Source organism: Mycteria americana, chromosome 1, assembly GCF_035582795.1.
Source record: "Mycteria americana isolate JAX WOST 10 ecotype Jacksonville Zoo and Gardens chromosome 1, USCA_MyAme_1.0, whole genome shotgun sequence".
Taxonomy (NCBI): domain Eukaryota; kingdom Metazoa; phylum Chordata; class Aves; order Ciconiiformes; family Ciconiidae; genus Mycteria; species Mycteria americana.
In genome coordinates, this window is record NC_134365.1 from 7694225 (window position 1) to 7720440 (window position 26216).

At 45.8% G+C, this 26216-nt stretch overlaps 1 protein-coding gene across 1 annotated transcript in view; it reads right to left on the reverse strand.

Annotated features, from left to right (window-relative positions):
* Positions 1-516: 516 nt before the first annotated feature.
* The window catches only part of CCDC3 (coiled-coil domain containing 3), a 43301-nt gene continuing 17601 nt past the window's right edge, over positions 517-26216 (reverse strand). The window contains exon 3 of the mRNA XM_075522089.1: positions 517-2898. Within this exon, the coding sequence (XP_075378204.1) occupies positions 2623-2898 (276 nt within the window). The 3' untranslated portion in view covers positions 517-2622. The remainder of the gene's footprint in view (positions 2899-26216) is intronic.

Here is a 26216-nt window from a genome sequence, read left to right on the forward strand (position 1 = left end):
GCAGGGACAGGCAATCAATGGTGACACTTTAATAGCATTTTTATTTGGGCTTGGCATTCCCTGTTACTTGTTGAGAGGGTTAACTTGTGATCTGATCTGACTGCTAGTCCTTATCTCTGGAAAAGATCCAAAACCAAGCAGGCAGGAAAGGAAAAAAACTCACAAGGAAACAACCTTTTTTGGTTTTGTACCCAGAGGGGACATTTTGGGTTGCATTTGGATTTTGCATTTGGGGGTTTTGGTTTTGTTTTCTTTGCAAAGTAACAAAATTCTCACAAAACTGACAAGGAGAACAAAATGGTTTACTTTTTTTTTTAAGCTAGAGAAAGGGGGAAATAGGAAGAAAATTCCAATCTTTTCATCAAGAGACAAAAATATCAGCCAAAAGAGAAAGTTTTTCAACACTGTGTTTGGAAAATTTGTAAGAATAGCAAAGATGTAGCTATATTAACTATACTTTCTCAGTTTTATATGAGCATTTATAAAACATGAATGAATAAGAGAGGGAATATTTTTATTAACAAAAAATTAAAACACAAGCTTTTAATACCTATACCAGGAAAAACAATTCATTTATTAAAACAGCAGTTTAGAAATGAGAAACAAACCCCCCAAAATTAGTTACTTTCCCATGGATTTAAATTTTGGAGTTAAGATCTCTTGATAGCTTCTAGGGAAGCCTTAGGTCTCTAGTAATTCTCAGGAAACAGCATTGCTGACTACAGCACAAAACAACTCAAATTGTGCTGATTTGGTAGGCAAAGCCTTTGAAACCAGTGGAGCTTGTGGAGGAGTCAGAATCTTAAGAAATGCCAATATTATTTCAAGAGGGGGGGAGAAAGAAAAGAAAAAAGCTCTTTTTCCAAAAGGAGCAAAACTGGAAGGTAATTAAACTCAGCAGCATCCTAGAAGCCAACACAAGGCTTAACTTCTGAGTTCAGCTTGGACTGAAGCTCATGGCTGAAAGCTGATACAGGCTTTTCCTAGCGCAGGGATAGTTCAAGCGTGGTCCAGCAGGGCTGTGGCCTGGATATACTCTAATTTTGAGTGCTGAGGCACAGCGTGGAGACCATGCAGTGATCTGGTAAAGTGTGGAGAGTTAGGAGCAGAGCGGTGGTTTGCACAGTTATTTCTGAGGGCCTCACCTCTATGTTAAAGATCGTCTGGATCAGTACACCTTGTACAAATCAGGTTTAGCCCTGGCAGACTGTCAGTGCTGCCCAGGGCTGGGCAAAGGCCAGCTACCCCTGTCTAAAAGCGTGAAGCATATCTGCACTCAGGTCTTATGCTTGGAGTAAGAAAAACTATTTTAAGAAGGGAAGAAAACCACAAAAACTCTTCTTCTACCTTTCTCTCCTTATGGTGCCCTGTTATGAAGGAAGGTTGGTTGAGTACTAAGACCCAAGACATGCTCTGGTACATTGAATCGGCTGAAAACATTATCAGCCACGGATACTGATGCCTTAACCTATGCCGCCTGAGCAGAAGTCAGTTTGTAAATGTCTAATAAAGGACATGATGGACTTTTTTTTAACGAGATAACCAAGAAATGGGATTTACTTCATATTTTAAGAAATTAGACTATATGAAATGTGTAATAAAAATATTTTCTATAGGATTTTAAAATATATACATATATAAACTACCTTAATTTTTAATGCCCTGTTGATATTGATGTGGTCTCTACAATATCTAAGTGTAACTAAGTGAGGCTGCCCAGCAACCTCCATTATACCTCAAACAGTGATTACAAAACTTGAAGCCTTGTCCACACTGTAAATTAAACCTGCTTGTAAACGGGATCTGAAATTGTCTGCTGGTCCTGATCCAGCACCCACTAATAGTCAGGCTAAGTTCACTCCTGACTGCAGGAGGTGGATTAGGTCCTAGACACAGTCCCGAAAGGCATCTGAGGGAGTTACTGAGACCCTTGAGGCACTTCCTGATAAAATAAAAAATATTAGATATTTTATTTAGACTTTTTAGGGATTTTTACGGATTTTATTTAGAATATTTAGAAAGTCTTAAGACAATTTGGGCACATCTATACTTCTTTTTGAAGAGGGGCCCAGACTGGCTGTGTGTCCTAGACATAGCCTTTGCTCAGACACTGGATGTAGACTTTAGTAAAGCTAAAGCGAGGATGAGGGCTTGGGGGTGATGATGGAGCAAAGAGTATTCATGCCTGCATCCTTCCCACAGCATCCATCTCCATATATCCCCCTGGCCTTGCTTGCCCAGCCCATGTGGAGGAGGTAAATTGGCAAGAAGAGCTCCTGTGGCAAGTGCCTGCAATGGCCCCTGGGGCTGAACTGACACCTTCATCAAAGACAACCTAAAACTGGTGACGGAGGTGGAGGGGGGTGAGGGCGGAGAAGCACAGATTACTGTCTGGCTCTGTGTCCACTGAGGACAGCGAGGACATGGCTTTGGGCTGTGCCTCCAACGCACAGCCAAATCCAGTTTGCATTCCTGTTTAATCTAGCACTGTGTCTAAAGCAAGTTCAGATTCATTTTCCATGCAAGGTTTGAAGCACAGTGTAGACAAGGTGTGAGGGCCAGATCCTGATCTAACGTGGGCAAAATTCACCATTATCATTGGCCTGAGCACTTACCCTTGCCTTATACTTTAAGGTAGGTAGCATGGGAGTTCTCCTGCTTCAAAGAGTTAATATAGGGGATTTGACCACCTGCAGAGGAAAGTTTCTCGCTGAGCTTCCGGTTCATCTGCTCCATGTGCCTGGTGTTTTTCCTGGCTTGCCGGAGAGACCTCTTGACTTTCTTCACCCGATCTCGCAGCTGCTTGTTGCGCTTCTCCAGCGTCGCCACCTTCTGCTGCAGCTTCTTCACTCTGTCCTCCTCCTCAAACAGGGCTTTCTGGACTGAGGAACACATGAGCTGCAGGGACAGCAGAAACAAAATAGGAATGGGTGAACTTTACACAAAAACTTATTAAAGCAAGGGTTAATTCAGGGTTCCCTGAAACACCTCACAGCTCTTCCAAAGAAGAATGCTTTTTTTGAAGTTCTACTTTTTTTTTTACACCTTTTCTACTAAAATCCTCTCTTTCACTTCTGTATTCAGATAAAGCCCCAAACCATAGATCTTCATTATATAGTGATTCACAATTACTTTTTTGAGCTATTTTGACAAACCTGTCCAGCTCACTGAGGCTACACTGAATTTATGGAGGAAGGCTGCCCTATTTCTGGTATGAAACTGGAGTTCAGGCCAAAGGGTGTCACTATTCATAGAATCATAGAATCTCTCAAGTTGGAAGGGACCCATAAGGATCCTTGAGTTCAACTCCCTGCTCCTCACAGGACTACCTAAAACTAAACTGTATGACTAAGAGCATCGTCCAGGCCCTCCTTGAACTCTGACAGACTTGAGGCCGTGACCACTTCCCTGGGGAGCCGATGTGTCCCAGTGACCGATCACCCTCTCAGTGAAGAACCTTTTCCTAATGTCCAATCTGAACTTCCCCTGACGCAGCTTCATTCCATTTCCTCGTATCTTATCGATTCCTATTGGAAAACTCTAGATTTGATTCAACTTAGCAGCCCTTCAGAAACTCCAGATTTTGATGTGAGCCTGCCCTTTGCTCTTTATGTCAACATGTGAAATAAGGACAGCACCTGCAAAACACAGAACTGGTTGGTTTTGCCTTTTCAAGAACTGAGTTGTCTTAAATATTTCATTATATGGATTTCTTTCAGGTGAAACCCTAAAGGGTAAAATCCCAGCAGTTTCTAGGAGCATTCAGGATCCCATAACTTTAACAGAAGTGATTTTTTGGGGGGGTCATTGGCTGAAAATTGCCCCTCCCATTCTACCCTCTACTACCAACTTATTGCAATATTGTCCCCAGTAGGCACATCAAGCTCTCAATGTCCACTCATGCCTGTGGCTCTTAGATAGGCAAAAAAAAAAAAGGATCCCGCTTCAAAGGTGCTGCACCCAAGGCATCACTAGAAGAGCAGCTCACAGGGCATTTTCAAATCCCCTGGGTCGGATGATGGTCCAAATGCAAAACATCTGTCGGACAATTGTTCTTCCTCTACTACCTCATCCTAGGATGACCCAGAGGTCTATCTCATCTCAGCTATATGTGATTGCCATGTCTACAGTCACCTGCTTCTGACTTGCTTCCTGTTTGTAGGTGCAGCAATAGGAATGGGATGAGAAACACCAGCTACAAAGGCTGCCAGCTAGTTCCAGTGCAAAGGAGTTGTGCTCCTGACACACAGTGTTATGTGGGACGGGATTCAGCTGCCTTCTCTTAAGCAGCTAAACGTGAGCCACACATCGGGGCTCCTCTCTTTCGGTTTCCCCTGTAATGTCTGCAGGGAGAGACAGCCTTCAAGAGGGTGATCTCCACCTCCTAGGGCAGGGGGAGGAATCACCCTCTGAACACAACTCTCTCGTTCCACTGGCTACAAAGGCATCAAGTTCCATGTTTTCTACCTGGGCAACATTTTCCAGGCAGAAAAAGGGGAGGTGCCTGGGGCTCCAGGACAGCCCCACCATAAAGTTTCTGGTCTAGAGGAGCCACCATGGAAACCTATTTGTGCTCAGGATGATGTCTCACCTTCCTTTTTTTTCTTACAAAAAGCATCCTGAGATATTTTATTGTGCAAGTGGGACTTTCAGCTGATTGCTGCACTGGTGTGCGGTAAGGAAAGGCAGTGTCTTCTGGATTTATCTCCTATATACATCTAGATTTTTTTTTATGTGTGTCAAGCACTCCTGGAGCCTGGATGGGCTTTCTCTGGCAGAACATTTGGAACAGACAGGGAATCTAAATAAACAAGTAAATCCTCACTGTGATGATGAAGGATTACATGTTTCTTTCCATCTTACTTTGTAGTATTTTCAACAACTGAAAGTAGGGGAGGGAGCCCACTTTGATGATTAACATTTCATTTGCTTTGGAAACCCCCAGCAGCTGAAAACCATGGCCAGTCAACACAAACACAGCAACTGCTTCCAGTCGCCATAAACTCTTGCTTCTTGCGCAAAAGCACTGCAGGGCTTTGCTAAAAGGCAAATGCTTGCCCCAACTGTCCTCTCCCTATGGCTCTTTTATAAATGCATGCTAGGGAGACTGGGAGCTCACAGATAGAGGGTCAGAAATTGGACTGAAGAAGAGGGAATTTGGTTTTGATCACAGCTCATTCCAAGTGCTATTTGAAAACAGCCAGAACCGCTTGGCTTTTGTGTTTGCCAAACCCTTGCAAAACTTCAAGCAGAACACTTCTTGAATTTGAATCCCTGCAAAGGAGAGCACTGAGTTAGGAAAAGACGTCTGTTGGGAAAACAGGAGGTGGAAACTCTACTTCATGAGGGATTTCTTGCATTTTCCATTGATGCATGGCATAAGACAGAGTCCAATGCAGAGAGGCAAACAATTAATGCAGCTGAAGTGTGAGGTTGTGCGAACCCAACCATGTCTCATCTCTCTGGGCTGGCTGGTGGGGGAATGGTAATGTCTGATGGCAGACATCAGGGATGGCATTAGCCTCATCCCAGAGGCACTCTCAAACTTTTTGAGGTTGGTCCTCTGTTAGCAGAGGTAGTCCAGCTCTACAGAGCCACTCAGAAACTTCTCAAACACCATCAAAAAGCTAGCCAGCTCATTTGCTTATGCTGTTCCACTTCCAGGTCCTCACTCTCCAGTCTGAAACCCATGGTTTAGTGCTTAAATTACTTGGAGATTTCCAGAGAGATCACTGGAACAACACAGTTATAAAAAACTGAGGTACCATCAGACATACACAGCTTTGCTTATCAACAGGGCAGGCGATAGGAAGAGCCCAGCTTGATAATTGGATGCCTGCCTGCAATCGCAGGACTACCAGCTGAAAAATAAACTCTTTGCTCCATCTGCATGGGGAAAAATAACAAGGTGGAGTCCTCACATTCTCACCAGCTGGTTACAAACAGCATTTTTGACAGAGCTCTGCAGTGAGGATGATGTTTAAATGTGAGTGCTGTCCTACCCTTGCTGTTACTGCGAGGGCTGCAGTTCACATGGGTGCAACCAAGTTATTTTTAAACTGGTGCTGAGAACTGTGTAACTGCGACAGCTAGGAGCTCAGTACAGCCTGTATAACTAATGCAGCTGCTGAACAAACGGGTGAGAAGTTAACCAGCCCTCAGTCCGTGTTGCTACTTGAATACTTTTTGTTTACAGCCAGATGAGATATCCCTGCATTGCGCAGTTGTTCCTATGGAGCATATCTACAGACAGGAATTTCACACCTCATTTTGTCTGGTCTCACGCACCCATAAATGTGCACACTTTGCACTTGATGACCATCAAGATCAGACCTTAGTCCAAAGGCATTGCTAAAAGCTACAGAGAACTGGATTTTGTTTCTGGGAATGGCCTGTGCTCCCATTCCGCACCACAGCTTGCCATGTCACGTACGCTAGAGAAGGTAGGGTTTTTTTCTTTTTATGCAATATTGAAGGGATAATGGAATCTCCATCCAGCAAGGTAAGTCACTGAGGACCCAGTTCCACTTGGTGCCACTGAAGGAAAGGACAGGAAAGGATGAGTAGCTGGCAACTCCCATTCCCACAAGGTATCAACAGCAGACAGTTAAGTGTGGCTCTGAAATGCCACACTCAGCGTGGCATACATGCCCACAGACCTGGGAAATGGAGAGAAGGACCAGGAAATGGCTCCTCAGAAAAACTTATGGGTTACTTTTCTAGGTTTCCTTCAAAGTTATGTTCTCTGGTGACCCACAGTTCAGAAGAGTTGTGTGTTCTGGAGATCTCTGTCTGCATGTCTGTGTGTTCCACAGTTTTTTAGCAGGGCATCCTCAGCAGTGGTTAAACTCGAGTCCAGAGCAGTACCAGGAGATGTAACAAGAAAGGTAGCAGTACAGCTCCTTAGGATTTATCCCAGACAGCCTACAGCTGTGAAACTCCAAATTAAATATATTTGAGTATTTGTCTGAAACATCCTGTTACAAATATACCCAGTTTTAAGTTTCACCACATCGAGATGATTTACAAAATCTGTCCATCTGCCAAACAAATCAGCACTGTAACAAATCAAACTGATTTTCTGAGCGTCACATTACAGGCATGCGAGCCCTTTACCAAACACCCTGAATTGACGTATATATACATCTCTCTGATTGACAGACACACACATCTGCCTTCTATAAGCTTCATTAGAATGGGACAGTGGCTAAAGGATGGATAAAGGTGCAATGGTAGTGTTCATCCACCACAAATTGTCCATAAATGGCTGAAGTTAGCGTTACAGAGCTCAAGTCACTCAAAACCCAGCAGTGGCACCCAAGTCTTGCCCTTCGTTTACCAAAGGGAGAGAAGTTGAGTTCTGGCTGGCTCCTCATGCATTCTCCCTATGGGCAGCACAGCTAAAAAGCACTGGAGCCCCACTACCTAAAAGTGTTTCATTTCAGGTCTCCTAAAAATATCTTTCATATTCAGACAGTATTTTTGGACATTTAGATACAGGGTGTCAGGCAAGGTGATTGTACGTATGTCTTTAAATGTGTGACAGTAAGACCTCATCTCTGCGTGGACATTATGTGTTTTTAGAAGAACTGGGCATGGGTCACTTTGGTTTCTTGCCCTCAAATCTTCCTCCTGACCTGCACTGCTAACTGGAGCAGTGTCTAGCTGGGATACTCCTTCAGCATCCCAGACCCAGCATCGCCCCACCACAACCTCTTGAGAGTGTCTGGCGGAAGAAACGAGAGCATCTCTCTCTGGAAATGCATCCCAAGCACTGCGGGCTGGGAAGCACAGCTCCTGCTCTGCTGCAGAGCCTCCTCTGCACTGCACCCCAGTGAGCTCACCACAACCCCGCACCGCTCTCCTCTCGCGCTTCCCTGCTATACATCTGCTCCACAGAAAAGGTAAAAACTATCCATTTGCTGCACGCTGACTTGCTGCTCTGTGCTTTGCCACTGTTCAAGTTATATAAAACATCTTAAACTGAAACCTTATGCAGCACGAAGTGTGTACCTCCAGCTCTATTTGTCTCAGCACAGCAATAATTCATGCGCTCTCTCTCAAGGGGCTCAGGAGCCAAACATAGCTCTTTATTTTTGTTTAACTCCACCAGGATTTATTTCCCCAACCCCTTCTGTGCTCTTAGCAAGAGGACGGGCTCTGTGCCCTGGGAAAGCTGATAAGGACACGACACAGCTCACTCAGACAATCTTCAGCTCTCCTGGCCAGGGAGGCCCCCTTTAAGTGCTGCCTTGCCATGGCCACATTTCAGACTCCGAGCATCACTTTCTCCTTTTGTTCAGCCCCTTTGGGCAGGCTACGTGGGAGCGAGCATGTTGGATGGAAAGACGGATGGTGCGGCAAAGGATAGCAGGAGGGGTCTGGCAGCGGAGGGTATTGGGTTTGGGATGGAGTGACTTAACCTCCAGTTACTGGGACTTTTCAGCCAAGACTAACACTCCTGCCGAAGTGTGGAAAAGCCCCTGTCAGCACTGTTAAACCATCGTGTTGGGTGAAGTGGTGGGGGCATGGCAGTGCTGGGTTAAACCACCTCTGCTTGCTGCAAGACCGCACCTTTCAGAGGTACCGAAACAGGGTCCCGAGGGCAGATCCAGCATCGCCGGCATTAATGAGGACAAGCTGGGATTTCACCCTAGGACTTCATATGAATCACCAAGATACATAAGACCTGGATGGAGAAAGAAACGATGGCGGCTGTTCTTACCTTACTGAATGCCGGGTTAGCAATTGCCATGGGAGGTGTAAGGCTTGTGGCACAAGTCTGCAGTTCATTCAAAATATTAGAAATGGGGACTTCACTGAGGTATGAAGCACTGCCTGCAGGGAGCCTCTGCCAGGCCACCCCCACCCCCAGGTGTCTCGGCACTATGAACAGTGCTTTTCTTCCCCATCTCACTGCTCACTAAAAGCAGATTTTCACTTTAAACTCCTAAGACACAGCCAGTCAAGGCAAGTTGTCTCGCCTTTCCCAACTGTCACTGGAGAGGAATGGGCACGTCCAAGGGGAGACTTCTTGCCTACCTTAGACACCTACCTCGGGTGGACCACTTTTGGGGACCCCTCTCCATTGCCTAGATAACTAGCTCAGACTGAGATGGATCCCGCACCCAGTCCCATGAAATGGCAGCTGGCATCACTGCCTAGCCGGGGCAGGCTGCAAAGGCAGCATACAGATAGTTTTCTTGGAGTTTGGAGAACCTTGCCCTGGAAACAGATCCAAATCCATATCCATGGGCAATCGGGAGTCTTTAAAAACAGCCTTATTTGTTCCAATCTGCATCAAAACGCTGCTTGGTGGAAAACCACCCGAAGAACTGTTGGAGGGCCTGCCAGGGTCAGCTCTTGAACACCGTCTTGGCAGGTCTCTTGGGTGATACTTGGCCCTGACGTCCCCCTGAGTGGCTGAGAAGGGCCCATGTACCTGGAAAATGTGAGTGGTGTTTACAAGCTGTGACGTAAGGCCCGAGTGCCAGCAGCTCCACCAAGACACTGACTCAGCACAGAGGATGGTTTACTCTCAGGGAAGAGTGTTTTCCAAAAGGAAAAACACTCGCAACTTACTCTTTTTCTTCTGAACTTTTAAAAAATAATGATCTTAAGCTGAACAACAGATTTTTTAAAAAGAGATAGTTCCCTCTGATGAAGTACTTTGAAAAACTAGACCTTCCTCTCTGGCAAGGTGTCTGAATTGCTGGTGGCTCTCATCTGCAGTGGGTGTTGCAGGCATCCATTTCAAAACCGTGCCTTTGGCCTTCAAGCTCACAGCCAGTGCACCCCTGCTCCTACGCTGGAGGTGGTTTTAGAGGACACAGGGGGGTTAGGAGGCACTTCAGGGCTGGTGAAAAGACTCTCAACCCTGGAGGTACCTGGAGAGAGGTCCCTGGTCCTAAAATCATGTGTAGAGCATGTCCTGGGGCATTGCTTTCCCCAGACACTTTGACACTGAAGCCTGAGATGCTGCTGAGGGGGAGGATGCAAAGATACCAGGTGACAGTCGCACACGGTCCTGTCTGCCAAGATTGGGGATGGAGGTGGAAATGTGTCTCCACGGTACTTGGATTGGTCACTGTCAGTACACAGGAAGGGATCAACACCTTATTCCCTATACTTGCAAAGGAAAAAAGGCAACGGTTTAACAAGAATAAAAACCACACTAATCAAGAAGACAGGAAAGGGAAAAAAAAGGTGTAGGGTATGAGCCAGGCTGCCTACCACAGGCACCTCACTTGCGCCAAGTGAGCAGATAAGTCAGTCCTGACAGTAAATCCCTAAATTCTCTGCCCAGGCAGTGGGAGACAGAAGGTCTCCAGGAAGAGAAAAATAAATCAAGAGGGCAGGACCTCACTCTGGGGCATCTCCAAGTCCCTTTCCTCTCCTCACTGACCACGCAGGCAGCGCAGCGTGGGCGAGGGCGGCACACCAAGAGCCAGCCGGCTGCTTTTCCCAGTTGCTCCAAGGCGGAGGGGCTCCGCTCTCGCCTTGTTTCCTTTGAAAACGTTCCTCTGAGCGATTCGCCCAAGATGCCACAGGAATGCAGTGGTGGATCTGGGAGGGGAGTGGCAGCGAAGTCTCGTGTCTAAGTGGTTTAGCAGGAGCAGCCGTACTCCTCCTCGCCTGGCTGCAGCCGCCGAGCGTTGGGTTCAGCGCTCAGCCCCACCAGCCCCATACCTTGTGCTTTCTGCATTTCCAAGAGCTTCCCAGCCTTTGGCACCGCTCCCGGCTCAAGGTTGGGCAATGCACACCCGCTGAGACGGGTCAGGGCTGGGGGGAAGCGGAGGGTCTTACAGCCATCCCAGGGGTTTAGCCCCAGGGACAGGTGGTCCCCCCCTGCCAGCCTCTTGCCTGAGACCCATGTCACCCCTCTCTGACTCCCTCCATCAAAAATACTCAGGGTGGCCAGTGAAATAAAGAACCGTGGGGTGGCACATGCCTCCACAGCGTGCAAAAGCAGAGGCAGCAGCCGGGACGCTAGTCTTGGCTCTCCACCCCCATTACGGGGGATGGACAGAGCTCATTGCAAGGGCAGATAGCTCGTAGACTTTGTAACACAGTATTTGCAGGATACAAATTGCAAATACACCCCAAGGCAATGCAGCATCTGCTCTGGTTCCTTCTAGGTACCATGCATGGGTGGTAGATATTCCTGATACACCTCTCTTCCCAGAGAGTACACGGTGCAGGCATGGATTAAGCTGCTTACTTATAGGTAAACGACACTGAATGTTAAAGTGCACTACCCAGTTCAACTATACTGAGCTTAAAGGAAAACGTTTTAAGTAAGGAAAAAAAAAAAATCTGTTCTCTGTGGCTAGTAGCAATTTAGGTGCTGAGAACAAACAGATTTTTAAGTCTGTCTCACAAGACAGGCTGCTTCATAGATTTCTGCATTTTGCTCTGCCTGAATTCTGAAAATGAGTGAGTTACTGAGTTACTGCTTTTTCTGGTTTTGTTTTGTTTTTTTCATTTCTGTCTCAGAGCTAGGGTTGCAGTTTCAGCTGGGCTTCAGAAGTCTCTGTAAGAGGCTTTTTTTTCTATAACTTGTACAGAAACTTTCCATTTCCACAGCTACCAAACTTTCCAAAACTTGCTATCCACTTTAATTTCCAACTCAGCTTTTTCCCACCTAGCATTATTATTATCACAATAAAACTAATTAGGCCTGATATGCCTAAAACTACTTTGCCAATATACCTTACCTCAAGTGTATTGTTCTCCGACTGAAAGTTGCTGTGTGACCGCGTCTCCACCTAAACTTGTTTTACTTGGCTTGTATTTCAATAGGATTAGGTCACCATTCCCCCCACACAACACACAGAGAATTAATTAAATAGCAAGGAAGGGATAAAACCAGCAAGACTCAGAAACAGAGCGTGTTGTGTCCTTCCCTCTCGCTGATGGGAACGCAGGGAAATGAGAAACTGCTGATCAGAGCAGCACGGCATCTTACGCTTTTGCTCCTATTTGTTGAAATGTTGGTGTTGATTTTTGAATGAGCTGACTTCTACCTTGTGTTACAACGGCTAGAAACTTCATTTAATTTAATGGTCCTGTTAAATAGACAGCATGCACCCTATAGCAGGGTAGCAGCGAAGGAAGTACAATATATTCAAATACACCATCCCCAGATGCAGCTGAAGCCAAGAACCAGCATCAGCTGGTGAGGAAACGTGTTTATCTTTACCAATATTAATTTGCATGAGAACAATATTAGTTTAAACCAGGGTTATGCTGGCTTGGGGTGTTTACTTTAAGTATGGTTTACTTCAGCCTAATGTATTACAACTCATAGGAGTTCCCCGGGGGTCCTAACAGAGGTGATCGATGTTCTGGCGTGGCAGGTGCTGTATGGGCGTCTGCAAGCTGAGGTTTAGATTAAACATAGCTGTTAGGAGTACAAAATAACAGGTGGGAGATGTGGGCTGTGGGAGGAGGGCGGCACATGGAAACAGTGAAACAAGGTTGACTAAGAGCTTAACGAACTCAAAGCCTCCTGTGGGTAAGGCAATGCCAGACCTCTGGTTACCCCCCGGCAGGTTCAGAGTGCAAATGCTCAGTGCCCGCATCCTCTCTGCCGAGAAGAGAACAGAAGGACTGGGATCATTAAATATATAATAAAATATATTTTATATATAATATGAAAAAACCTTCGCTCCTCTGTCACCTCTAAGTCAAAATGGGGAAAGAGAGAAGCAGAGCAAATCCCAGCAGGCTGTGGACGGGTATTTGTAAATGGCCACAGTGTGACTGTAATGCATTAAATGCTGCCTCTCAAGAAAGCACAGAAACAGGGACTTTCACTGTAAGTGGAGTCCATGTCTCCTCCCCAGCAAATATATCATACCTAGGGGAAGTTTTATGCACAGGAGGAGAACCCGTGCTGAGAAAGGCAAATGTTTAAAGTTAACACAATGTCTATAAAAGTCATGTTCCCCTATAAATCCCTCCACTGTGGACGTCTTGGCTTCATACTTCACATAAGCTGCTGCAGCTCAGCTGCCTTTACAAACAGATAGGATTTCCTTGGCTGCAGGCTCAGCTGGAAGCCCTGAGCGTGCACTGCTGCTGTGCTCAGCTTCTGGATTTCGAAGAGCAAACGCAGGTGCCCCGGGGCAACCTGCTGTCCTCCGGTGCCGCTGGGAAGCAGAGGTGTCTGCATCACTGCTGAGCATCCGTAGGAACTGCCAGAGCCGTTTTACTTCATTTGCCAAGTCCACTGGGGTGCAGAAAAGCGGGGAGAGTGAAAAGGGCATACGCAGACCCGTATTCAACTGGGCTCGGTGGGTCCCTTGGGGTAGTCTTTGCACCACCCTACTTAATGTATCTAACCTAGATGCTGGGTAGGAAGCATTGGTTTTTCTGGGCTCTTTCTACAGTCAGTGGAGAGACAGAAATTCCTCTGGAGGATGAGTCAGAGAAACTAATTTAGAGCAGGGAAGCAGGCACTAAAGCAGAGCAGAGTAGTGTGGAAACAACTCTGACACTGTGCTTACGCACACAGCCGGATAAGCCCCTGCCACGGCAGGAGCAGGACAAGAGGCTCTAATGAAGCCTTTCCCTGCAAGCAACAAGGGATCTGTGACACCTTGAGGGAAATGATGGCAGTGGCATTGAAATCAGACTGGATGAAGCACAGGGGCTTGACGAAGGGCATCTGCATCTGCTCCCAAGCTGTTCTGCAAGCCCAGAGCAAAGAGGAGACCTCAGCAAGAAGCTGTTTGCTGTACCCCACGCAAGCAGCCTCAGGAGAGATGACCGAGCCAGCAGTGACGAACAGGCACATGCACAGCAGAGGACCAGGCTCAGCCCTCATCCAAGCACGGAAGTGCCACGGGTTGCCACAGCGGTGAAGTGGAAAAGCTTCAGTGAGGTTGAAGAAGCAAAGACAAAGGGATAGAAAAACAAACATCTGCGGTCTGCAGGCGCTCTCTGGCTAACGTCAGCACGCCGAGAAAGGAACCGAGGAGGCAAAATGCCTGAGAGACTAATCAGCAGCTCTGAATAACAAGCTCCGAGCACTAACATCTGGCTGAAGGGAGCTCACTGCTACTCACAGATATTCCCGTCCCACCGGGCAGCTCAGAGCAGCCTGTCCACAGCTCCGGCTGCTGCGTGGGCTGTAAATCCTGAAAGGGCCCGGACCACCCTGGATGCGATAAATGGGCAACATGCTACTCTGAGCATGGCAGTGTTTGGCAAATAACCAGTCTTCAAGGTGCAGAGACATAGTATTTAGGGGACCACCCTCCCGCTTGCCTGTGCTCAAATGGCCTTAAGCATTTGGGGCATTAATGGCTGTTTCCATGGGAGTCAAAAGCTGCTGTTTCACTCTAGTACAATCCCTCAGATAGGGTCCTGTTCCTGAGCCAGTATTTCAGTTCTCAGTAGAAATTTCAGGTCAGGGAAATACAGGGTCATATTTGCAATCCAACATCACATTTAATGGCCCAAGTCTCTCCCTGCTGCTTTGCTGTGCTTCAGACACACACAGAAGCATCAGAAACTCCCATCAATGCTGCCCAACTTACTGCCTTATACAGGGAAAAACCTTTCACACAGGACTGATTAAAATGCCCATGGAAAATCAGGTCCTAGGGTAAGCGTGAGTCGGGTCTCCCCATACACAAGAGCCTGGAGCCCTCTTTCCAGCCTGATTTCAGGAGAAGGAGGATTGCAGCCACAGCTACATCAGACAAAATGCCCGTGGGGCTGACAGATGCCCTGTGGTGAACTCTTCCCTGCAAGCATCTCAATTATAGAGCACGCACTCCACTGCTGGTTAATGTTACGATGGTGGCTCTGAACTGTTTAATCCTAAGTTAATAATTGTGTTGCAGTGAGATAATTACATAGCAAGTGCCACACCACTGCACACGAACACATGGCAATACCTCTGAGCTACAGTTCAATCACACACTACTTCGGGTTTTGGCTCTTTTGTGAATAACTGTTCTGTGGTCTGCAAAATCTTGTAAAATCCTGCTGTCATGTGCACTTACCTGTAAAATTTGCCATTGTTCCTGGCCAAATACTTAGAAGCAGGTACCAAATATATCCCTGTAAGTCTGTTTTACTACTTGCATATGTGTCTGCATATGAGGGCTTTAAATCTGATTATGAAAGTAACTTTTTCTAACAGTCCAAAATTCTTCTGTGGATATTCCTTTTTCTTTGCTCACACTTCTCTGCCACAGAAGTTACCTGTGCTTTCACCAGCTTTGTATTGCATCCCTTTAGCAATAGCAAGAGCCAGGATCTGGACAGCCCCAAAGAGCAGATGATCTGAATTGCCTCCCACCCCTCCTGCAGTAGCAATCACAGTGTCCACACCAGGCACCATCCACACAACCCTACAAGAATTACCTAACATTATAGCAATAAAAAAAAGACAAAAAAACCCAAAAAAACCCCACTCCGAGGAAGCCAGGACCTAGGCTAGTCTAGTCCCTTAACTAGGACACTTTCCTTGTCTTTTGGCAATGGTAATTTTGGAAAAGCAAAATCACAATTATTTTGAGCTGCATTATCTGAACAGCTTGTTCTCATTAAGCAACATGCACACTTCACACCTAATCAAAGAGGGCAGATAAAATCAATGTCCTAATCAGAGGAAAGGAACTAGATGTCTCCATTACAGAGAGAGCAATAATTGATTAGGGGAAAAGCAGTCCCAGTGAGAACTAGTTTTTCTGTGCTTCAATTCCCCATCTCCAAAAATGGGGATTCCAGGTCATCTCTGATTTACAGAGCTTTCTTAGCCATTATAGTCTAAACCAGAAAGGTCTATATTTGATGTCTGAATAGTGTGGGGACAGGAACAATAGGGGAGCCAGGACCTGAGTTGAGACTTGCATGCAGACCTTCACTTGCATGCAGAATGGTCTCAGTGCTTGTCTGTGCAAATTCAGAGTATGAGCCCAGAAACCACATTTTTCCACAAATGGTACTGCTAGGCATTGCCTACCACTGCAGCCTTGTCTCCAGCGATCTGGAAACCCATTTTCCAGTAAGGATCCTGGATCAATTGTGCAGCACTGGAGCACATGACTGGTCGAGCTTTCAATAATCAGGGGTTTAGTCAATAAAAGTTTGTAATATAAAAGTTGCATCTCTGAGTGTCACAGATTGAGGCATTTAAGTCTATGTTACCCAAGAAAGAGAAAATCCTGGCTCTGCAGACAGGTAGGTGTTATAGCCCCAAGACCAAATGTTTCAAGCATGACTGAAGGGACAACTTCCAGCAACTGCCCTCGTCGGGACACGGGTTAAAAACCAACTGTTCTTTAGGCACCATTCACCGACAGGGACAAAACAGGTGCAAGCAGTTGGGCAACAACATGCCAATGGTCACACCTCTGATTCTTCCGGACCTAAGGGTCAATAAACCAGCAGAAAAGCCAGCAGAAGAATACACAAGGAGTTTTTATAGGAAGGGAAGGAAACATTTATTCTCACTCTTCAGCTAAGACAGAAATTAATGGGAGTTTGAGCGAGTGTGGAAGAGCACAGCAAGAACAGGGCACTAAGCCCCTGGAGCGATTGGTAGAGACCCTTTCCTGCAGGTGCTTGAAGCCTCTCTCCATCAGCCAGATGTGATTTAGGGTTAATACATGTAAACTGCAACACAAGCTCAGCTGGAAAGACTAGATGACCAATTTTTTTAATCTGATTCCCATCCAGACTGATCTCTCAGTTCTGCCTTGGTCTGTTTAATCGTGTTAGCAAGTACATCACTGTACTGGCATACAGCACCTACACTTCTCGTGGCAGCCGGTGTTACTGAAAGGCAATCAAACTGGTGATCTACACTGCTCCCTCAGGATAGTTGTGAGGCATTTCAAGTGAAGCAGCACAAAAAAACCCATAAAAAATTGCATCATTTCAAGTGTTTTTCCTTCCATATACTCCCCACCCTAGAGATCCTGCCACTTACTAACGTTTCTTTATTTAATCCCTTCCTAAAATAACCTTTTTCCATTGAGAAATTTGCAAGTGTTTGGAAGGGGGAGGAGTTGTTTGCTGTTTTGATGGAAGAAGAGAAAGTAAATTATTTCCTGGCTGAGATTTATGTGTCAAATTTTAGCTTGCAGACAGATTTTTTTAGCCAAGTTATAAAATCTGAAGATAATTCCAACTTTCCTCCTCAGTGACTTTTATGAAGTAATTCCTGATATGTGCCAAAATAAAAGGAGACTCTGCACCATGGAGGTTTTCAATGGAAACGAGGAGACCCATCCCTGCACAGAAGGAAAGGACAGGAACATACGTCAGTCTAGGCAGAGCTGTCAGAAAGCAGAAACTCAGCCCCAGCTTACTAAAAACTGGTGAACACATTGATGAACCTGTGTCTTAAATGCTTTGGATGCAAACTGAGAGCAAGGCAGAGATTGCACTTGACCATGGATAAAATGAAGCTAGTTTTGCTTGAGACATCAGGCTTTTTGGAAAACTTAAGAGTAAATGCCTTGATGTGATACCTTAAAGCTTCTCCTGATCTGCTGAGACTATTCAGTTCAATGCTGGTCAGCTGGAAGGTGTTATGATCGTGTCTTCCAGCAAAAGGACACAGAAATCCCTCACCAAGCCATGGGCAATGTTGTACTCCTCCATCCCTTCTGTCACATTGCCATGCCAGACCAGTGCAACAGCGATGGCCTGACCCATGCCTAAGCAGTAAAGTGGCCGGAGAAGTTGCCTGTGGACTGACTCAAAGGGAAGAGCAAAGAGGCAGCAGAGATGAGTAACTCTGTGTGCCAGAAACCCACAGTGAGATTTGGGTTCCTGAAACTCAAGGTCTCAGGTGAGACACTGCAAAAAGGCTGGGGCTGTTGGCTACATCCACATTAGCAAGTCAGTTGGAGCAAGAGGAACATATCTGCACACTGAAGCTCTAGGTGGGTTTGGGGTGAGCAAATATACGGGGAAAGGGGATGAGAAGGTGTATGAAGGACCAACCGTGAATCCCTTGTGTTCCCATTAGGAGTTGGTGCACACCAGACAGGCGCCTAGAGCAGCCTGGCTGTGTTTCCCCCAGGAGGAATCTACTTGGTGTGCACCAAAACCTCTCTGTGAACTGAATCAACATTTGCCAAGCAAAACTACATGTCTCCTACTCACCAGGCTTGTTCCCTGTCATGAAGGAGATTGCACTGATTTGACACGTCTTCTTGTTGACAAACTTAGGATGGCTACTATTCCCGTAGGTGTTTTCCCTGAGCTCTGTGGCTTGGGAAAACTTCAAACAGTAGCCCTCACAATCATTGCACAGCCTGCAACGCAACAGTTTTCACATTTGCTTCCCATCCTTACCAATGGGCTGAGCCTCTGGAGGTCTCAGCACTGGGCTGGCGGGGCCCCTCACAGCTCGGCTGCGGACAGGAGCTGGTGATGAATGTGCAATGTGGCTCTGGGATTGTGTAATCCAATTGTAACTCAGAAATCGCAGCTGGAGGCTCCCCAAAGAGCCATCTACCACTGGAGCTCGCTACATTTCTCTCCCTGAAGTTTCACTTGAAAGCATGAGCAAAGAGGAGGGCTGGCTCGGTTCTAAAATAACCCGCCTATTTCCCTCTACTTGACACACTGCAAATCCTTACTGGTGCTGACATCCACGCTCTCCCAAACGCCCACATTTTTTAAGAACAGTTGAACCAACAAGTGCTGGGAGAACGCAGAGCCCATGAAGCCACCTTGGCTGTGTTTTAATGCCTTCTGGAAAGATCCTAATGCAAGACAGACATTCATGATATGTTTGCACTTGTAACTAAGCACTGGCTCCACTTGAGCTTGGCTGTAATGAGCTCTCCCCAAAATACCACACATGAAATATAGGCGAAGAAACAGGGATATTGGTTTCAGAGTTACATGTGAAGGAAGGCATATGTCTAGCAGCAAGAAGAAGTCAGTAGATACAAGGATCCCCGTATTGCCTCCCAGCTCTGCTAATGACTGTCCACATCTTAAAGCCAGCTAAAAATTGTTTTGATACTCCAGTTCTGAAGTGAGTGCCTCAGATACAACCAGAATGTGATTTTCAGGTACACCATGAGGTTGGAGCTGGACTGAGTTCAGTAAAAGCCACAGATGTTCAAATCTACCCAAAAATGCCAAGAAATTGAGTTTGCCCCGACCGTTTGCTTTGTGCGAGGGGCTGGAGAGTAACAAATGAGAGGAGATGCTCTGCTATAGACTCAAGGCAATGAGTCTAAGACTTGCTTACATGACCAGGTAGCAATTTGGATAAGGCAACAGAAAGGAGATCAAAAGTAATGCGATAGCAGCTAAAGAAATTGCCATTTGTCCAACAGCCGCAGGTCAGCTTACATGTGCCTTTTGAAGTCAGTGGTATCACTGCTGGTAGGTGTAAACTCATGTCTTAGGTCACTAATTTGAATACTTAAATTTAGTGAAAATTCTTGAAAATGCATGCTACATCCTTGTGTATGCCTTTGATTGACGAGGGAATATTTCCGAGGCATTTCAAAGCTTAATTATTCAAAAGCCTTTTCAGACAATTAGAATAAAACTGATGCATATGTAACAATAATCAAGAAACAAGAAAATTCTAGAGATAATCCAACATAAACACCACTTTATTCAATTACTGGGCTTAACCCCAAAGTTCAGGCTCCTCCTTGGGTTTGCAGACAGCCTTTTGCCTCTTTGTTTGGCCAACCCAAAACCCAAGTCTACTCCAGACAGTGGTGAAAGAAGAGCTCACAAAGCAATGTTCCACCTCTACCACTTATCAAAGTAGACCAATACCCTAAACTAACAAAGCCACTTTTATTCAAAAAATTCTGAAACTGGCTTCAGCTTTCAAATGCATTTATTACTTTATTTTTGTACATAGGACTCGTAGTTCATGAGGTCTACACAAAATCATATACAGCGGAAGAGGAGAAGAGAGGCATCCTGTAATAAACCCTACCTTACCTGAAAAAATAGTTAAGTAGTTTCTAGTATCAACTCCCCTCGATGTTAAATTGCAAGAAGGAGTTATATGTAGTTATACCTAATCAGTTCAGAGCTGAGTTTTGAATCTTGGACGGTGACACAGTGGATGCAGATGTGGGTTGCCTGGACTTTAAAAATCCTGGTTAAGAAACAATGAAGTTACAGTAATGGCCATGACAAAGCATGTCTGTGGGAACCCCAGATGGGCACTCCTCAGTCTTCATCCTGCATGTGTGTTATGCATTAAACCACTACAGCACACAAATAATTCACACACAGCATCTGAGAGGCTTGCAGAAGTTCAGAGGAAGAGGACACAGCTCTGCTCAGCTCTGAAAAATTACAATCAATTCACTGTTACAGATTTTCCATGTCTTCAAGCGCACTGTGGCATTACGGGGCACTTTCACTCATTGTAGTCAGCAGAATCAAAAACTTCCTGAAGGCTACCTCAAAAATCCCTCTCCCTATTTCCATCAGGACCCAAAAAAACCCCCGTAGCAGCTGTGAGCAGATGTTATTCCAACCGGCCTTTCAACAGCTGCCGGACACCTCCAAGTGCGGGGCTGCGCCGGCAGGACCAGCGTGATGCATCGCCGCGTCCCTGGCCAGCGGCAGGTCAGCAGCGTGCTGCAGACCTCGATCTCCTTCCTGCTTCTTTTTTTAAACTTCACAGTGTCAGCTGAGTTGAACCAGTTTTCTGGACGCTTTCCCATTTCCTTAATACTTCAGCAAACAGCACTAAGAGTGCGAAAGGGCTCAGCGCACATTTTTAAAGGAACCCAGGCCTGACAAGCACTACTTGGCTGTCACTGCTGTGGCAGAGATGTATCAGCCCTTGCTTTCCCCGTTTTTAAAGATGCTGTACAGCGTGTTTTATTGCATTTGATGGGAAACTTTAAAAGGCTCCTGTTCTGAAGTGATTTTAGAAGACAGCTTCTATATGGCAATGCTTTTTCTCACTCTGACTCTCCAGCTATAGTCGAGCTTGGTAAAATGGTGCCTTGGACAACTTCTGACCTTGCTTTCAGGGCTACTTCGTGTTCCCTCCTGTGGTTGGGATTTCCTTGTGATCATGGCTGTACAAAGTTTCCCATGGCTCACAGGGAAAAAAATCCCTAAGGATGGGCTTTGGGGCAAGGACATTGAATTCTCTGCTACATGGCACATGGCCCCAAAAAACACGCTTTCTGTTAGCCAAAGTAGAAAATAACATACTGAAAGCTCAGGTCCAGTATCGGGCAATGAGGGCAACAAGAATCAGTTCTGTTTAAACCAGATTAGATCTGACTCTGACTTCCCGTATAAAATTGTTGTAAAACATCCCTTATGCTAACCAAATTACCTCAGCAGGTGCATAACTTTCCTAGAAAAAAGATTCAACCCCTTTTTCAGGGGTGGGGAGTCCATCATGACCCCTGGCAAACTAAAGGAAAGATTAATGATCTACTTTGGTTTAAAAAATTGTCATATTTAAGTTGGGTTATATGGACATATATTGCTACCAATTACCAGTTGCAGGTCAAAAAAAAAAAAAAAAGATTTAAGGCAGAACTGTTCTGGTTTGATTTCCGAGTCAGGAAATCCTCGCCGTAATTGCAGCCTCCCAGGTAAGTCACGCTTCCCTCCGCACTCCCACCCACGCCACATCCAGGTGTTTAAGGAGGTGCTACTTTCCTCTCCAGAGAAACACGGTGGCCTCTAGCAATCGCTAATTAGCACTTTGCTGATCGACAAAGCGCCGAAGAGCGTTTGCTTCTATATCGCCGCTAACTCCATAACCGGTAATTACATTTTTGTCAGGCTGCCAAGGTCCTCACACACACCTGCACGCTGCCCACACGGTCATTACAAAGAGATTTATAATAATTAATTGTAACATTCCTATCACAGATCTCCCCACCCGCTTCCAGCAGCGGCATGTAAGTCCAACGATGGGCATGTCTGATTTCCCCTCCTTGTTAACTGGGTTCACAGCATTAGAATAAAGTCAGTTAAAAGTGTCTTCTGTTTGCATCCTTTGAAGCTTTGATTCATTTTTTTCCTGACATCTTAATTTAATTCTAAGTGAAGAATCACGCTTTCTTTTCTTCTTCTTCTTCTATTTTCCCCTGGTTATTTGTTCACGCCTTCCTGACTAGTCTAGACAGCCCTACCACTTAGATTTTCCCGAGATGGACACTTTCCAAACTGCACGGCTCTCCTCCCACAGAACATGGACCAAGCTTCACAAAACCAAACCTCTTCCCACGGATCACCATTTCCCCAGTTAGGAATTGACTTACAGAACTGAAGAGGTGGGAACTGAAGGCCGTGCAAGATATTCATCACCTCCAGGGCCCTTCTCAATTTCAAAAGGCATCTACTGTCCATGCAGCATCCCACCAAGCTGCATCCCTCATGCTGATATTCCTACCCCCTCCCTACTTCGTGCTCGCCCTTGGAGACTCCCAAGCTGCTAACCCTGATGAGCCCCTGATGAAGTGCTCCTCTTGCTGGTCTTCATGCTGCCCTTCTTTGGTAAAGGAAAAAGCTCTGCTGAAATTTTCCTTCTCCCTGATTTGCTTCTAATCTGTTTTGCATTTTATTCTTTCTTTTTTTTTTTCCACACCATGTTGTGTTTTTACGTCCTTCTCAGTTTTCACTTTCTCTCGCAGGTTGCTGGCACCATTGACATCCATCTGCACTTAATCTTTTTGGGGTTAAGTCTTACACACAAATATTTGCTTTCCCTGTTGGCACTTCCAGCAGTCTAGGCAAAACATTGAAATTTCCCTGTGGCAATAGCAGTGGGAGGTCCCAGACAGTCAGGGAAGGTGCTTTACTTCTTCTTTTCTCATGGACTTGCATTGCAGAGCATTTGTGGTAGCTGATTCCCATCCAGGATAGGACAGAAACAACCTCCTTTGAGGCTCAGACATCAAGCGCAGTCTGTAACCTTGAGTCCTGTGCTGTGAGAGGATATAGGATAGAGGTCTACACAATCACGAGTGCCATGGAGGGAGTAAACAGAGACTGATAGCTTCTTCCAGCAGAAGAACTGGGAATATCAGATGATACAGTAGGAACCAGGTTCAATGCAATCAAAAAGTGGTGATTCTGAAGAGGAGGCTGGTCAGCTTCATAGAAGATAAATCCACTGAAAGTCACTGAATATATAGAAACAACTAAATATATGGAAATTACTTCACCACAGAGAGTCCTTCACCTGAAAACACTGGAGGCTGGGAGAGCATCAGCAGGAACCACCATATATCATTACCCTCTTCTTACACTCTTCCCTGGATACCTGATTTAGATATCTGTTGGTATGCTGTGGATCTTGAGGGGCAAGGGGGAATGCTGGCAGTCTTTTACTGTATGTGAAGAAAATGAGTGCAACTGGTTCATTTCAGCTCTTTCACAGCCAAGCAGGTGTCAAGGACCATTTCAGCTCTGAAGCTCACCTTCGCCTGGTACTCCCCTGGGTCACCACTGACCAGGTATGGGCACCAGATGTAGGCAACCTGATTTCGCATCATGCTTGTTCTTCTCAATCCACGGACTTCGTGTCCTTCCTCCTTGCTTCCTTCTTCTTTGCCATCAATGGGAAATAGTTTATTGCCAATTTTAGAAGCCTGGGCTGGGAACAGGTGCTGGAAGGGAGCTCCCACCTCCTGGAAGATGTGGTGGGGGCAACCACTTACACAATCCAACAGGGCCTGTGAAAATCCCTTACAGGTCACTAAAGTCACCCCTTGTTAGCACCGGAGCAAAAGTCACCCCTCTGCCTTCCTAACAAACTCATCTTGTGGACTGCTTGGAAGCTGGCTTTGCTTGGCTCAAGGATATTAACTGAAGAAACTTGTGCACATTTCACTTTGATGGAAGCTTTTGAGAATGATTTTAAGAAAATTTGTTTCCTACTCTTATCTTCTGTTGTATTTCCACCTCTAAACATTTGTGTGTGAGACACCAGGAAACATGAGCCATCTTGATTTAGTAATGGCACACCAGTTTGCTGCTTGTAACTATGTCTGAACATGTCATCCCAGAAAATTGAAACAGCCATAAATGAGATCCCAAATGGAGACTTTCATCTCCAGAAGGTCCTACTTGGTTCCCCCTGGAAATTAGGCAGACGAAGGAGGAGTGGCCATGAAGAAACAGTTATCAAAAGCCCCCCCAGCTCACCTACAGCTCCAAACTGCACTGCTCTTTAGTATTTTTCTCTTATTTCCACAACTTGCAGTATTTATTTTTTTTTATCAGTAAACTATATCACTGTTCCCATGTCAAACGAGAGCATGGCCTCCCAGGCAGATTATTTGGTTTCCAACACAAGAGAGGAGAAACTCCAGGACCAGAGGTAGGGTGAGACCTCTGTGGTTGATGAACCTCTGCTGATTTCCCAGCCCCGAACTCTCAGCCATTAAACTGCTCATTGGGTTTTTCTGGCATCTCTTGGGGAAAGACACTTCACCTCTCCATGTCACTCTGCCCAGGTTAACAGTGGTTAAATATTTACCTGAACTCCTGGGAATTTCTGAAGGCCAGTACTGTGCTGGGGAGGGGTACTGATAAAAGCTGACCTTTGGTGGATGAGGCTGGTCTCCTCTGGATCCCGTTATTGTTGGCAGGCGGAGAAGCCCCTCCAGAAAAGCACTGAGAAGAGACGCCTGGTTGAGGGCATGGAGGAACCCTCTCCACTGCTGCACACGGAGTTCCACGAGCGAGCACCTATGCAGGACTCCAGCCCCTGGATTTGGTATTGCAGCTTTCCTTCGTGGCCCTCAGCAGAGGAAAAGCGATGCTGAAGCACCACGTAAATTCTGGGCACTGTCTTGGTGGTTTCTCAGAAAGTTCCCTTATGCAGTGCCTCCAATTCACTTTGGATTTCACTTTGTAAAGTTTCTGAAGGTTGAGGTCATTGCTTAATGGGCATGATGCCATGCCAGGTAAAAATGTGCTTTCTCCACCTCACTGGCACTCCAGGCCCAAGTTCTTCTTTACTAGAACAGCACTTAAACCCATACAACACCAAAACTCTTCAAGAGTACTGTGAATTTTTTTGCATGATTACTTTGATTCTCCAAGACAAGTCCATTCAAAACCTTTTTGAAATGAGCAGAAAAAAATACTTTTCATAGACCTCTGTTCCACTTCATGTCCTCCACATCTAGATCCTGCTCTAGGTTAGACACCTGACTCTAAGGAGACAATCCAGTTGCCCAAGTGGAGGTGTCTTCCCCCATTTCAGGTGGTGCGTATTTCAGGTGGTGTGCATTTGCAGGAGTGTTCCTACCTACCGTCTGTCATTGCAGATGGTTTAGTTTTCCACAAGTCCTGTGACATATCTGCCAGCCCTGCACAAAGGTCTTGGCCAGCCTAGGGCATTTCAGATGGCATAAGGATCCTATGGTTAGGTAACCGAATCCTGCTCTAGGTGTCTACCTTGTAGGTATTAATGTATGAGCGAGGCTGTCCAAGAAATCCTTTATCCAACAAGCCCTGACCTCTGCAGCATCCACCATCCCAGCAACCCAACACCTGAGGAGCCTGCAGCTGAATGCCTGGGGATCAGCCCAGCTAAGCAAACTTGGCCTAGAACAAATCACATCAATTTTTCTTAACTGCATGTCCTTGAAAAGTTTAAGTTTACTGTATTGCTAGGCCTTCGTGTTAAACACAGCATGACTCACTGTTCCCTTCAAGGGGTCGACCACCTTAAGACTACTGCAACTACTAAGCTAATTGATCCTTTAATTTAGAAAGATGATGCTCAAGCTTCTTAGATCTGGTTGGATCTTCCACTTCCAAGTTCAGCTCTCCCCAGAAATGGGGCCATGTAAGGAATGACAAATTCTAAATAATGATTTGAGGCAATATAAACCGATATGGTGTTTTAGTTCCTGACAAGAGTAAATCTTCGCAGGATCACTGGTACCATTCATGCACCATGCTACTGCTTGCTTCATCATGGCAAGAGACAACCCTATCTCCTGCCCTTTTCCTTTTCCAGAAATGGAGAGTTTTCCAGAAAAACATGTCTCCTCTGTCTGGCATGGGGCAATCCTCTATTCAAACCCCACAAACAGAAGCAAAATTGTGGTTGGCTTGGCTGGTTCTTCTGCATGGCATCTGTAGTTTCCTCCAGCCCAAAAGTGCCCAAAGTGCCTCACACCAACTTCTTCCATCACAACCACAGATTACACACTTCTCAAATTACAGGCGCAGGCTCAGGAGGAGGAGAAAGTGGACTA